Source organism: Haliotis asinina, chromosome 10 (assembly GCF_037392515.1).
Source record: "Haliotis asinina isolate JCU_RB_2024 chromosome 10, JCU_Hal_asi_v2, whole genome shotgun sequence".
NCBI classification, from domain to species: domain Eukaryota; kingdom Metazoa; phylum Mollusca; class Gastropoda; order Lepetellida; family Haliotidae; genus Haliotis; species Haliotis asinina.
Window position 1 is genome coordinate 30,620,340 of NC_090289.1, and position 16,671 is coordinate 30,637,010.

At 40.3% G+C, this 16,671-nt stretch overlaps 1 protein-coding gene and 1 pseudogene across 1 annotated transcript; one reads left to right on the plus strand and one right to left on the minus strand.

Moving 5' to 3' along the window:
- Positions 1–12,266: 12,266 nt before the first annotated feature.
- On the minus strand, positions 12,267–13,390 carry LOC137298629 (uncharacterized; annotated as a pseudogene).
- A 506-nt stretch (positions 13,391–13,896) lies between these two features.
- On the plus strand, positions 13,897–14,703 carry LOC137298630 (uncharacterized). The gene has a single exon (XM_067830917.1). The coding sequence runs from the start codon at positions 13,897–13,899 to the stop codon at positions 14,701–14,703; it is 807 nt and encodes a 268-aa protein (XP_067687018.1).
- Positions 14,704–16,671: the final 1,968 nt, after the last annotated feature.

Consider the following 16,671-nt stretch of genomic DNA (forward strand, 5'->3'; position numbering starts at 1 on the left):
TTTTTGTAATGTGTAGTAATAAGTTTTATAACCGGTCAATGCTGAATTTGTTTTAGGTAGCAGCCTTCATGGATTACATCACAACTGGGTGGAAGGGACCCAGTTCCCGACAGCAGTTTGGAACCATTGTGAGACGGCACGTCACCTAACAACAACGTCGAGGGCTGGAATTCCAAACTAAAGCTTGCGAGGAAGTGCCATTCGAACATTCATGAGGTCGTCCAGCTATTTCGGAGGGAACAACTCAACACAGAAGTCAACATTCTCGGCCTAGAGCATCACTGAAAGGATCCAGCCAAGAAGGAGAAGTACAGAAAGATGGACAACAGAATTCGAAGGAGGATCTTCGCAATAACAGGTTGGGTGTCCTGCAGTATACTGACTCTGAGTCTGATCTGCGGCATTTGGAGTAAAGATTGAGGCAATGAAACCCTACAGTGGATTATAAACAGTAACATTGAGTGAACATAGATATATCATTACATTAAAATTAGGCTTATCCGAGTTTTGTTTTCTTGTGTCTTTGTATGATTATCTGTGATGAGTGCAGTAAGAGTGCAAGTGACTCCACAAAGTACCGGGATCGCGACACTGATTTTAGGGGTAATTATCTCACATTTCGCGTTCCCAGGCCATAACTGATTTTGCAGATGTATGAAAGTTTTGGAAATTCTCACTCTCGAGCAGACGGAGGTTTCGTGAAGTATGGTTTCGTCATTTCTTCCTCGCCTCATCGTGAGGCGTATCGCTTTTCTTATTCCGCCTCATTTTGTTTTGTCTTGACGAACGAAAATCGTTTATGACGAAAAGTTTTCAGCTGACTAACTGAGACATGTTTTGCTCTGATTTTCAGTTTAGAAAAGCATCGTTTGTTTAATTTCCAAGTGTAGTACAAACTGACACGATAAAAGATAACGGGGAAAACGCCATGAAAAGTCGGTATATCGTCATGGCATTTCCTACGACAGAACACGAGACAAGTGCAAGTGTCCTAGCATTGGCGGATGCAGAGGTGGGGTTCAGGGGGCATGGACCCTTAACCTACCCCCACCCCCTTTTTGGAAATAGCATATGATCACACTGAAGGTTTCTTTGAAAATTCTTTATATAATCTATAATATATAATCTAACCATTAAATATCGCCGAGGAGGTCTTTATCGCCAATATGTGATTATCACACGTTTCCGACAATTGAAAAAGATATATATAGAATGTAGCATTTAGTTATTAATATATAAATTACGCTTTGAGCATCAGTTTCTCACGCATCTGAATCCATTTCGGTATTAAATCCTATGGACACTATATTTTATGTACACTCATATTAGTGCACCTATTATCGTAGATAGGTAGTCGGTTGCAGCAGAAATACCAGTCATCATAGCTTGAAATAAAATATTTACAAATTATATAATATGCCCATCAGTCAATGTTGTGAGTCATTTCATATATGTGAATTTATTGATTCATTTCTTACTAAAGCTCTTAAGTACAGCGTGTGAAGCCCATTTTCTGGTGTCCCCCGCCGTGATATTGCTGGAATATTGCTAAAAGCGGCGTAAAACTAAACTTACACACTCACTAAAGCTTTCAAGCAATTAGTCATTCACAGATATTTGTCCCAAGAAGATGTGTATGTTAGAATTACATGTACATATGTGCTTCCTGTTTAGGTAGCATTATGTTGACGAATTATTTCCCATAACAGACCACATACCATATCCGAATATGTGCCCTTGAAAATGTACTAATCTTAGTAGTAGTATTGCTTCTTCTGTGTCTCAAATATTATAGTGAATATATATATAATATTTGCAATATTTTTATGCACCATTTATCCTTTCAGTGAATTTATATTTCATGCATCACAATCTGTTACAGGCATAGAAAGAATAGATTTCAGCAGGGATGTATTTGTCTCCCTGATTTCAGTCATGCCCATGTTTATCGTATTTGAACGTTGCTACATCTAAGTGATGACTGACACAATTCATTCGGTACTGTTATTTTACAGTTACTTGGTCATTGTTTCTCACTTCTTCCGGTACCCGTTAAATAATTACGTTTTCCAAATCCCAATCCCTTAATGCACAACCCGGCGAAATTCACACAAGAAGAATTTCACGTTTCGCGCACTGCATCAGTTAACCGTCGTAGTGAATTACATGAATACAGCCTAACCGGCTGTAATACGAAAGAGATCTGAGTACACATACACCGGAAATACACTGCACTTTTAAATGTGTGATATCCAGACATCTAGTGTCATACTTAAATTACCGATTGCAAAACGTCAACAAAAACATGATCTGAAAACGATCAGGTGATTCTACCGCCTCCCTTCGAAATGCCATTTCGCGATTCATGACGGAAGAAATATTTCAGAACATATCAATTGGTATATCATCATAAAAGGGTAAAGATATACTGTTCATGCATATGCTGTAACGTTACCGATGAAGGTGAAGAGTACAATGGTCAACTGTCTCTAAGCGTAAGAGCAATACGTACAGCTCACATTGCGCATACGACATGCGCTGTCAGTTCAAGGTTGGACCGTCCGGATCAGCGCACCTAGCGGATTAGTGAAGAAAAGATAAATTCAAAAACATCGCCCATTCTGCACACACGTTGGTGAAATAGTGGTCACGTGAGGCGTTTTCACAAAGGAGAGCATTGCATGCACCCCGCGTCGTTCACCACGGTTGAAATGAGAGGATCCGTCAGATTATTCTATAAAATACCTTGTACTACCCATTGTCAATATAATTCAAATGTGGAGTTTCTTTTCTTCTTCAATATATATGTCGAAATGGGTTTTCATTAACAGTAATGGTAGATCATCATTCCTGACCACACAGCATAATGTTTGCTTAATGGATTGGGTATCTCAAAAACTACACCACTCATACGGCGTCTCTGATCCATTACTTGGTCAATTAGAGAATGCAAATTTCTTTTTAACAAGGGAATCGTCGGACTAAAACACGTTTTTTCAATTAATTTTGAAAGACTCTGCAAGAAAACAAGTCCACTATGAAAACACCCAACGTCGAAATCGTGTCTAATACTCATGCCCGAACTGACTACAACACTGCAGCGTCGGCTGAATACCACTACATTGACAACGTCCAAGACTCCGTCTATGAGCAGGCGACGGAGGAAAACCAACCGGAAGCCGAAAATGATTATGAATTCATTGCTGAAACCAATCCTGGTTATGACTACATTGAACCAATAAACGACCCACGTACGGTAAGATTTGAAGTGTTCTTTCTAGGTCAATAGGTCTCAACATTACTCTTTATGCTCAGCAATATTATGAATACCAAAATAAATTTACTTAAATCCTTAAATTTAAAAAACAACAACATATTTTATTTATGAGAAACGGACGGGGTATTTGGATACAACTTGGAGCACTCACTTTGTAGTATTAACATAAATATTGTTTGCCTTTCTTTACACAAGACGGACAGATAGAATGGGGAACAGTAGAACAACAATTGCAAAAGTTAAAATATTCTTTTTGAATGACAACTATATGTTTGAATAATTTTAAATGCATATATGTCATAATTTAGTCCAACAGTCTGATCTGCATTGCTATAATAGTTACTCAAAATTTATGTTCACAACATTGCGCAAATTAGACATCATGGCAGTTCTCTATCCAGTATATGTCTGTCCAGTATATAATTGACACTCAAATAAGTAATGATGAGAATTTCCACGGACATTTCCACAAGGGCTGGGTTATCATGTATATCAAAACGGAATAGATCAGTGGACTACACATGTAACGTAGTTTTGTAAGGATCATATTTACATGCCCCGATTCAAAATCAAACTATTGAGGAACAGATTCATGTTTTATAACAATATTAGTTTTGACAAAACATCACTTTGTATTAAAACAACGACCACTCGAGATCAGTAGTCACGCTAGCCATTTTGGGCTACAATACTAACGGGTTCTCTATGAAGTATCGTAAAAGGTGTTTCATTCTGAAGTTCACTTTTCTGAACCAAAATTAACATAACTCCCTACTAATACGTTACGCATAGCTAAAAAGGAGTCTAATTTTCATGATACCAGTTATAAAACTGAAATGCAACTGAATCATATCGTCCTGACGATATAAAAATATAAACTGTTTTTCCTTGTTTCAGTTTTCGAGAAGGGGTATTGTTTTTCTCGCACCCATATTTGCTGGCGTGGTAGTGAACACCATGGTTGGCTTCTTCTTTGTGACCTTTCTACTGCAGATCGTTGAAGTTAGACGGATGGTCTTCGATACTTTTGTCACATACTTGGTAGTTAACGCAGCGGCAGGTATGATATGTTGAAGACACATGATTATAGTTAGTGTTTCTTTTCTAATAACTGTCGTTCATCATCAGATCGGCGGGCGAATAAAACATGGGACAGACAAGTCACCGCTTTAACACTGCGTCTGTAACTGGATTGATCCGCCAAACCTAAAGGCATCATGGCCACAAACGTCATAAATTGTCGGTCTATTGTTTCATTAATTGTCAAAATGTTTCCCCTCAGAAACTAAATATTGTCATATTTGGCATTCACTTACGAGGAGGAACATGTTTCTCATATGTTGTTGATTTAAGCTGCCTCTTCTGGTCCGCTTATGATCAGATAAGGTTTCCGCAAGGTCGCTTTTTTCGGAAATGTTTTACTCCTCTTTTCCTGTATCTCGTCGTCATTGGCAACCATAGATGACATCGAGACATTCATCACACTCAGCGTCATGGAAGGTCTGTTTTTAATCGATTTTCGAGTGAAACCTAGGAGGTATTGCGTTTGTTTCTAGACAAGATCCTTTTCAAGATTGAAAAAGGACAAATACATGACTCACTCACTTGGCTAATGTTGACACATGTTATCGTATCACGATTGAATAGAACGGTGTTCATGCTGATGATCACTGGATTGTATGGTTCAGACTCGATTATTTATAGACCATCGAGATACAGCAGGAATATTGCTGAGTATGGCGTTAAACAAGAAACCAACCAACCAACCAACTTCTTCATTATGCAGCTTTTAAATGAAACTAAAGGGTGTACTCAACATGCATCTATTCATTTCCATTCCCACCAGCCTTCTCCAACAAATCAATTATTAAGAGTTACATATTGATATTAAGTCTCTGTATACCTAGGGCTCGACCTTGATAAACGCCTTTCCATTTCCTCGCTAGGTTTTCCTGTTGGTCTTCTTCATTCTACTGGAGTGGTAGCTACAGTGGACCACCTCAAGACTCGCCCAGCTGTCGCAGTTATCATCAGCTACCATAGCTTCCTCATTGGATCAGCTAGTTCCCTATTCGCCCACATTCGCTCCGAAATGGGGCTTGCGATACTTGCAATATTGGGGGCGACATTGTTTCTACAAAAGAACTCACAGACCCATCAAAATGTGACCATGCTCTTCAAACACCCACCGTTTTATGCCCTCGTATTGCTAGCAGCTGTCTGTTCTATGGGTAGGTATTTTAGATGTTGCTAATTACTTGAAGATAATGCAGAACATGAATCAAAGTTCTGTGATGATCCAACAGTCTCGGGAACCTTGACTCGACATGAAGGTTTATGCCCCGTATCTTCTAATGGTCTGCTCTTGACATTGGAAAACAACTATGACTGATACAAGAAAAAATGTTTTTGTATTCTTTTTAAAGGAGATCTTTGGTATCACTTTCCAATCTTTTGAAACAAACAGGTCAGGGGCGGTGGTGTAGCCTAGTGGATAAAGCGTTCTCCCATCACCCCAAACTTTTGATTCCTCACATAGGATAAATGTGTGAAGGCCATATCTGGTATCCCCCGCCGTGATAATGCTGAGATATTGCTAAAAGGGAGGGGTGATACTTACTCACTCACTCACAACAAACTGGTCAGAAGCAATCCATTCCAATGTCGTATTCGCCAATACATGTGTTGGTCTTCTTTTCCCAGTTGTGTGCTAAATGTATGTGGTTTTCCATGTCAGATTATAAGCCTCATAGATGTAATAATGTCTGACAGGGTTTGCAAGCAATCCATTCCTCGCCATGGCGTCTAAAACGTGGACGATTATTATGGTGATCACTGTCTGCATCATCCGCATCATCGTGCTGGTTGTTCTGTTGGTCATCCGAAACAAAATCAGATTCCTGACAGAATGTATGAAAAGGTCAGCCCTTTTATCCATGGGACTATCGGTCGTAGGTGCTGGTGTCGTTGTCACTGCCCACAAGGTGATCCCTCCTGATTTGGGGGTTTTCAGTACTGGATTTGCCTTTCGTGAGTAAATTAAATCTACTTTACTCACTCCACTGCACATCCATAGAAAATCTGGAGATTGACTATTTGATCACATTGGAGTGGGAGGGTAGTTGCAATATATATTATGACTCAGACTGTTGAAAACCAGTAACGTTCTCTGACGCATTTAGTGTCAATGTTTTGAATAAAACATGAAAATAATTGTATAATATTAAAATGGTGAACGCGGCCGTACTTGGTTGGAAAAAGCTGGATTTCAAGTTTTATCAACACTATGCCCTCGCTAGCAGCATTCAACAGCTTCTAATACACTTCTAATAAAGACTGGGGTCCGATTCCCACAGCGTTCGCAGTGCTACGGCATTCGCAAGTCTGTGGTAGCTATTGGTTACAACATGTCGTAAGTTTACGAACGCTTTGTGGGTCGGAACCCACATCATTTCTTCGTTTGCATCCACATTGAGCAGATGCTTCTGCTCAACGCTTTGTACGGGACCGTATGGTGGCCTGGTGGTTAAAGCGTTAGCTCGTCACACCGAAGACCCAGATACCCCACATGGGTACTATGTGTCAAACCGTTTTCTGGTGTCCTCCGCCGTGATATTGCTGGAAAATTGTTAAAAGCGGCGTAAAACCACTCACTCACTCAACGCTTTGTACACCCTAACTTCTCATTCTCAATGAACAAATGTTAAAATTTGATCGACGCTCATAGTGCCAATCATTGGATTGTCTGGCCCAGACATTATTTTCAGCAGGAAAATTGCTGAGTGTGGCCTTAAACACCAAACACACACACATTCGCAATGAAGGTTTATATAGATCTGTGCTGGGAATGTTGTGCGGTTGTCTGTTTTGTCCGATAGAGACAACTGAATGCTTACAGGTTGTTCAGCTTCACCTGTGCATGACCCGGGAGGTCAAACGGCACTGGTCGAGTTAACTTCGTTAAATAGGGGAGCTCGCTGTCGAAAAGCCCGAACAGGAAACATTAAACCATCTGCGGCTAACTGTTTAAAGAAAGTTAGCACTTTACTGACGATTTCTCGACACTGAGATGTCAAACGCCGACCTTGTCTCGGTTGTTTAGGACATGTTGATAATCACCTGACAAAGTCACGCCCCTTCACAATAATACACCAAATCCGTTGTGACACGACCACGCAATGCATTAGTATTCACTTGATCAGGTCAAGCTGAACAACCTGTAAATACTTCAATTTTTGATCCAGTGCTCTCCCATCTGATGTTGCCAGTAGCTCTGGTCAGCACTACTGAAAGAAGTAGCCTGGTGTTGGCCCTCCCTCTCTTGTGCTGTTGCCAGTTAACGGGAGGAATTATTGGTGCTGAGATTGCGGGTGAGTAGGGTCCGGTGTTTCTTTAGATTGAGTGAAGTTTTGTTTGTGCTGTTGTATAACGCCGCACTCAGCAATATTCCGGCTATATGGCTGCAATCTGTAAAGATCAACCATACAATCATGTGGCTGAAGAGGAGGATATATGAATTCAAGAAAACATATAACATGATCTATTTAACATGTTGTCTTTTTGTACGCGTTTGTTTCATTAAGTTTCTTATTATCTTTAGTAAGTTATTATCACAGATTACTATTTCATGGTGATACACATAATAATCAGTAATCCAAGCTTTTCGGTAATTAGTTTCAAGTACGCAATTAATAGATTCCGTTGTTGATAATTATCGATTATAGATACTTATCTATGGAGATATCATTATAGTAACTGTCTCATAATGATTTATGCTTACAACAGCATCTGCCATTGTGATTTTAGACAAAATCCTGAGGGAAACATCGTCAGTAAGTGGTGGCATATATTTCGGTGGAGTGTCCCTGATCGTTGCCGGAGTTGGAGCCATCATTGCATGGGTGTTGTTGGTAAGACGCGTGTCCCGTCCTAGCCATGTGCCTGCCGAAGACATCATCCGTCGGGAGGGAGATCACCCTGGTGATGGTGAGAGAGAGGACCATGTCGAGGTCCATGTCGAAGATCATGTCCAGGACCAAGTCGAGGATCATGTCGAAGACCACGTCGAGGGCCAAGTCGAAGATCATGTCGAGGGCCACGTCCAGGACGATGTCGAGGGTCAAGTCGAGGACCATCTCCAGGACCATGTTGAGAGTCAAGTCGAGGACCATGTCGACAACCACGTCGTGGTCGAGGCTGAGGACTCTTGCAACTGATAGGTCTGTACACAACCAAGCTGGTGCGACAGACTTAGGATGGTACACGGCAGAACGCTGTAAATAGCTTTCCTGTATCCAAGGAGGATTTCTTTCTTTCTCATTGTCTCTCACTTTTTGTCTGCACAATTGTTCCATGATTTTTTCTGATTTTTTTCAAAGGGTCAGTGAGCACCTATTGGTGGAGACTACACGCCTTCTAAATCTGTTATTACTACAAACTGGTCAGAGGTAATAAACATTCAACGTAAGGCAAAATTGTAAAAAATAGCAATGCTGCCTCTTATTTTAGAATATGTCTTTTAATACAAGTTATTATGGGGCAGCTTTAAACTTTCTGGTAGTGATAGAAGTGTTAAACATGTCTGCCGAAAACTTTCTGAAGTAAGTTGAAATTATAAACAGAGGAAGTATCTCGAAGTTTTTGTATTGTGTTCATAAAAAGTATTTCAGTGGACTAGTGTGTTATCAAAATCGATGTTATCCTGTACGGCATACATCATTTCCAGTTTCTAATAGTGTCAGCGAGCCTAACCACTTGATCCCGTTAGTAGACTCTTAAGTAAAGCTTAGTTTACTGAAGATCAATTTTACCTCTGATCTTCACTAGTTTTGCCCATTTCATAAACACCCAGTGTCGTCACAAACTTTTAGACATCCAAGCAAATTATTTTTCACAAAATGGAATCTTTTTTTCTGAGGATAATCAAGAAGCGTTATTCTTTTGCATTGAGTTTTAACATTTGCTTGATTTTATACTCGCTGTTCCTGAACAGCATTTTGTACTGGATAAATCACCCTCAATAATAAATAGATTGATTCCTCTGTGTGTTTGTGCTTGAAAATAGATATGTCCAGGAAATCGGTTACGTGTTGAAAACGTTATTGCCAATAGCAAAGAACATAGCTGTAACATTTGTTAATTCAGTAAATACCGTGTTATGCTATATACCTATATGCGTGAGCTTTTAAAATAGGTCATTAAATGTTTTGGATGAAAGATCGAAAACAATAGTACAAGGGAGATAACTGGATGGTTTTACTTTATACATACAAATCAGATTATGTGGTAATGACTGAATGCAATATCCGTCATTTGCCACAAGGGTTATAGTACCTGTGAACACCTGGGTTAGAACTGGTCTTCAGCTACCCATGTTTGTCATATGAGGCGACAAACGGTATCGGGGTGTCAGGCAAGCTGACGTGACTGTCGTATCGTGTCGTTGTCGTATCCCAATTGAGAAGATCAAGTCTACAGATGCCAGTCACTGGATTGTCTGGTCCAGACTCGATTATTTACCAACCGTCGCTGGGGTATTGCTAGGTGAAGCGTTTAGAAAGAAAGAAACAAAACAATGGAATACAGCAGCGCTGCCAAGTCATTTGGTCAAGCGAACCTCTAATCTGTGTAGAGAATCAGATAAGAATGGCAACTACAAATCGATATCTCTTTATACATTTACAAAACTATTACATTTCACAAGGAGGTTGAGGAAAATAAATGAGAAGAAGATGATGGCTGCGAACGCTTTGCTGAAATAAACCCTACAGATGATTACTTAGAATCAGGTCACTGCCTCATATTTCTGAAATTTACTCGGGGATAGTTTACATTCAATCAATTCACAGCCTCGTATTGCTGAAATTACCTCGGGAATAATTTACATTCGATCAATTCACTGCCTGATATTGCTGAAATTAAGTCTCAGATATTTTATATTCAGTCAATTCACAGCCTCATATTGCTGAAATTAACTCGGGGATAATTTACATTCGATCAATTCACTGTCTCATGTTGCTGAAATGAACTCTGGGATAGTTTACATTCAGTCTGTTTCACAGCCTCATATTGCTGAAATTAACCCTGGGATAGTTTACATTTAATCAGTTCACAGCCTCGTATTGCTGAAATTAACCATGGGATAGTTTACATTCAATTAATTCACAGCCTCGTATTGCTGAAATTAATCCTGTGGATGGTTATATGCCGTTACCAGACAGGATATTTGAAAGAATTGTATCCCATTTTAGCAGCAATAATTTCGGGTTTACCTACCACATGAGTGATTGAGGGGGTTTACACCCCTTTTACCAATATTCCAGCAAGATCACGGCTTGGGACACCAGGCCATACCATACTGATGTATACATTGTACCTATACGGAGAATCGAACCCGGGTGTCTCCGGCTTGACGTTTGAAGAGGGAGGGAGATAGAAAGAAAGAAAGAAAGAAAGAGAGAGAGATTTAACCAATATCATTTTTCCATGACGTTGACTCATTCATCTATGTCATCAAATCTCTTCTAAGTAATAAGTATTACATCATTAACATCAACACACAAATAACAACGGGAATAATTCTTCTCACGGTTCTTCTATTATTATGTTTAAATAATAACAGCAATGTTTGCACAGGAGCGAGTGTCATTTCATAGCAAATAAGTAAGCAGAAAAACAAGCTGAAAAAAAACACTTCAAAAGCAATACATATATTGGCTTTATCTAGTATTTGCCTGATGCAGCAAGGCATGCTCACATAGTCCTGTGAGATATAATGCGAGATTGTCTCCCCTGATTATATGAAAACAGCTTTCAGAACCAAGGTCAGAATATACAAGTCATGAATATTCCGGAATATGCCTAAACATTTCCAGATCAGTCTTGTTTTCCAGTCGAAATGTCATCTGTTCAATGTTAAAGGATACTGATACACGTGATATTTCCACACATAGTAACCTAATTATTTGATCATTTCATAATTTCATCAATATTTGTATGAAACAATTACAGTGCTGTGGGAGTACAGCACAATTTGTCATTTGAATCTTCGTCAGCTCCATCCGATACGTCACTGGAGCTACAGAATTAATCCTTTATAGTATCCCAAGGCGATACCGTTACTGACAGCTATTGGTGTGTTGTGTTGCACGTTTACGTCATACTATAAGAGAGTGAGTGAGTTTAGTTTTACGACGCACTCAGCAATATTCCAGCAGTATTGCAATGGTCTGTAAATAATCAAGCCTGGACCAGACAATACAGTGATCAACAACATGAGCATCGATCTACGCAATTGGGAACCGATGACGTGTCAACCATGTTAGCGAGCCTGACCACCTGATCCCATTAGTCGCCTCTTACGACAAGCATAGTAGTCATGAGAAGCATGGGTTACGGAAGATCAGTTCTACCTCGGACCTTCCCGGGTCAATACTGCGAGACAGCATTTGAGGAGTTCTTCACTCTACGCCTTGTTACTGATAAAAGCTTCAGTATAAGTTGTTACGGCAAAGGCCCGGGTTCGATTCCCCACATTGGTACAATGTTCTAATATGACTAGAATAGTGCTAAAAGCGGGGTAATTGCTCACTCCAACTCACTTTCTCACCCACTGAACACGTATAGCCTTACCAAGATTTATGTAATTGACATATATAAATATTATAAATGAGGCATATCATAAATGAGGCATATCAAACACAGTATACCCAGTGTAGCACCAAAGCGTGGCTCACAGACTCAGTGATCCTGCCACGGCGTGTGTTGTCCAAAGCTTCCACAACGCCGCTTTGGAAATACAGTATTGTTGTGTTAAAGGAACCTTTTCATACCTAAGGAACATGACATACATGTGGAAGATCGATTACAAATATACTCGTTGAAAGCAAAGCATTCGACGAAACCTAGAAAAAGAATATCTTTGCTTTTATGTGTTCCCTTATTTTTTCCATGAGTATATGTACTGAACAGACTGGTGAACATAACAAAGTTATCCGTACACATTGAACAGCGGACGGAGTTGGCTGGGCGAACACTTGACCAGCTTGTGTTCGACCATACAGTAAAGGCCTTTCGGCGTCCCTCTGACGTAAGCGGCTACCCGACCTACGCCACTAAATGTCAACACCAGAACGTCACACGACATCAGCACGTGCTGGTCCAGAATACCCTTCTTCCATCCATCGCAACGTGATCTTCTATCAGTGCCCAGTTCCATATGAAACACCTTTCCTTTGCTTTCCATAATTTGGCTTGGAAATAACTTCCGGGCTTGTTGCATGACAGTTTCGGAGTCGGGAGTGACAAATATTTTGTATGTTGACGGATCACTAAAATTTCTAAAGAAGTTCCAAATCTTTTGCACATCTTGCATCGTAGCTCCTCTAGGATTGTTATTGTCATTTGGATTTGAAGGATTTTTAAAAAGTCGAATCTGTGCACAAACGAGCTTCGATGATCCGCTTGGTTTAGCTCTTGATAGAAACCGTGATAAGGCTTCTTTCAAAGATGCTGATAAAGAAAATAAAGTCTTGGACGCTGTGGCAAAGACTTGGTCCCTTGTCTTATTTTCCATCCATGAGAATTCTTTCCAATGAACTCTGTTGACCTTGAGGGAATCAACATAATCCAAATTGACAAGAAAATATGCAATGTCATTTTTCAACCAGGCGGTAAAATTCAGAGTTTTCGATTTGCTAATGAAACTGACTTTGCCCATCTCATTGTACACAACTGCTGACCTGCCATCTCCTATCACTTCAAACCTGGCTTCATTCCAGGGAACAGAATTAGGAATGACGTCAGGTTACACGGTAGGGATGTAATGTCGATACCAAACTTTCTCCGAGTTGCTATGGAGATGTACAAACCAGTTAAAATGCCCTTCAGTCTATCGGACCATCCACCACAGAGATCAGATTTAGCACACCTGTATATAAGATATTTAGTGTTTGACATATGGTGAGTGTCCATCTTGGATTGTCTCCCATCCAACATTGGGATCAAGGTCAAGTCTCGATTTGAACCTTTGGATATTCTTACACCATTCTCAGATCGAACTTCTTCTCCGGAGGTGTCCAAACTGTTTGTAACGTCAAGTGTATTTGGGACCATTTTTGCAGAGGACCATGGGTAAATCTTCAAGTAGTTGGCGGCGATAACAATATAGGTAACTGAAACGGCAACCGGGATAGGTAAGAACAGAGCTGATGACTTCGATTTCCGAAACCATGAACAGCAGTAGTATAGGGGCCTATATGCTCCCACATTTGACCTAGTTTTTTTAGAGTCAAAATCTTTTTTTAGACCATGAGTCACTCCTCTCTATTGTATATGGAGATCCATTGTGTCAACACCTGGTGAGTCTATTTTTAGAGTATGAGTCACTCCTCTCTATTGTATATGGAAATCTATTATGTGAACACCTGGTGTGTCTATATTTAGAGTATGAGTCACATGGAATCCCCCACATCTTATTTTTAGATTCAGCTGGGTCATATAAGGTCCCCCAAACAGCCCTCCAGATCATTCCGACTTCACTTGCCAAAGAGAACGTAACCTCTCCAGTCTATGTTCCTGACTCTACTGATTCTGGTAGCTGTTTACTTTGAAGACAGAAAATGGAAACGGTTCACCGGGAGATCCTAAGGAAGAATTATTCTGATCTCGTGCAGGCCATACAGCGTGTAGAAGAGGTGGTCGACAAACTCGTGCAGTTTAACGTCCTTACCTGCCTCATGAAAGCGGAGATTATGGAGAAACTGTCCTTTGACCGGGCCAGAGAGTTACTCAACATGTTACGTAGACGAGGGCCTCAAGCATACACCCTGTTTTGCAAAGCCCTAGAGGAATGCGGGGAGATACAGGCCCTAACATTACTGGGACTTGAGACAGATCAGGAGATGACTGAACTACAGGATCCCAGATGCCATTTACATCTAGGTGACAATGTGTATGTGACAGCCAAGACATGGGACGATGTTTTGAGCATACATGTGAGAAAGTATGAAGTGTACCCGAGTGGCATGGCCTACCCAACGAAGAGGGGTATTGTATTGAGTTTGAAACACTGGATGGAACTCCCTGGAGCTATTCGATCCATTGAAGAGGCTGTCAAGGAAGGGAAACCTAACTCCCAATGGCATTTGGGAGCTAATGTGTTTGTTACCATGGATAGTACGGGGATAGAGATTCGACAGTGTTGTTGGGATAACTCTATGCAGTCTATGGTTCCTCGTGCCAAAGGTATTCTGCTGTCCATGGATCAGTGGAAGAAACTAGGTTACTGTGTGGAAGTGATGGCAGACTTTGTACCCGAACTGAAGAACATGGTTCCCTGTATGGCACAAGAGGATCATCAGAACCAGATGGGATATCTTATGTGTTCTTTTTGCAACCCTTCTGGATATGACATGTGGAGTAACTGACTATTTTTTCTACGGATGGAAATCACCCTTCAGCAACTTTCATCCATCGGTGTTTACCTTGAATGGTATGACATTTAATTGTGTTGAGCAGTGTTACATGTACTCTAAAGCAATGTACTTTGGAGATTTGGACAGTGCAAAGTCTATACTACAGGAAACTTCACCAGCAAAGCAAAAACGTCTTGGACGATGTGTGAAAGGTTTTACTCAGAAAGCGTGGGACACTGTCAGTCTTGATGTTATGACAAAGGCTGTCATGGCTAAATTCTCCCAGAACAGTGACTTGAAACATATATTGATTCGATCCTATCCTAAGCCCTTAGCTGAAGCTAGCCCCTTTGATAAACGATGGGGAATAGGAATTGATGCATCCCATCCAGATATTGACAAACCCTGGAAATGGCCAGGGGAAAACTTGTTGGGAAAAATGTTAATGTACATCCGTAAAAAGGTGTTGTAAATATTGTCCTTGCTGTAAATAAAGTATTGTATTGTATGTTTGTCTTGGGTTTTGCTTAAATATATATATAGCATGATGCATGTGAGTCATGTTTAGTTGAGTTTGAGATAGCACCTTGGGAAGACTACTTGAACAGGATCTATTATGATCCAGAACATCCTGGTAGTTATGCTGGACCCCAGAAGTTATACGACGCTGTCAAAGCTGAGGGTCAGTTTAAAATTGGTCTACATCGAATCCAGAAATGGTTGAAAGGTCAGGAGAACTATACGATGACTCATCAAGTCAGAAGAAAGTTTCCACGAAATAAGTATATAGTGGAAGGTGTAGACAGTCACTGGCAGTCTGATCTCATGGACATGGTATCACTGGCAAAGTACAATGATGGGGTCAAATACCTCTTGGTCATCATAGATCTATTTTCACGTTATTTGTGGGTAATTCCCACTCCTGTCTTCAAAAGGTCAAGAAGTGGTGAAAGCCCTCACCAACTTATGGAAAACCGAAACACGGAAACCGACATGGGTTCAGAATTTAAGAATCAGTGGGTAAAAGCTTTTTTGAAAAAGCATAATGTAAGTCAGCTGTTTACACTGAATGAAACCAAAGCCCCTTATGCTGAGAGAGTGATTAAAACCATTAAAATGAGACTGTATCGTTACATGTTGAAACACTTTAAAAACAGGTATGTGGATATCTTACAAGATGTAGTCAAGAGTTACAACCACACCAAACACAGAATGTTAGGACAGTCGCCTGCTAGTGTAACTCATAAAGATGAAGATGAAGTGCGACTCTCTCAATATTTAATTCAACCCCGGACATTTAAACTCAGTAAAAAGAACTTCACCTTCAAGGTGGGGGATAAGGTCAGAGTGAGTCATCTTAGGAGACCATTTGACAGAGAATACCAGGAGAAATGGTCTGGTGAAATCTTTACAGTCATCAGGAGATGTTGGTCACAAGACAATGACATGTACAAGTTGAAAGACTGGGGTGGTGATCCTATTGAAGGTGCGTTTTATTCATCAGAGCTACAAGCCGTAATAGAGAACCCAGATCAGGAGTATAGAATTCAAGACATTGTCAAAACACGGACCAGAAATAAACGGAAAGAAGTCTTAGTGAAATGGCTTCATTGGTCGAAAAAATACAATTCTTGGATCCCAGAAGCAGATGTGAAACAGTATAAAAGCACAATGTAAACTCTTTTCAACGTCATTTATCATGGAAGAGACAGTAGAGACACAACCTCTCTCACGCAGCAGGTCTGGTGAAAGTTGGACTTTGCTAGGTCGAAAAGTGGCCAAAACAGAAACAGTGTTTTTCTCTCAAATCATCATAATTTACATTGTGGTGATTACGTGTATTGTCAATTTGTCCCTAGACAAAGGAAACTCCAATTTGTGGACAGCTCTCCTCAGTTCCAGTCTAGGATACCTGTTACCAAATCCCAAGATTAAATCTCAACATGGATAAATACATTACCATCAGAAGTACAGACAGTG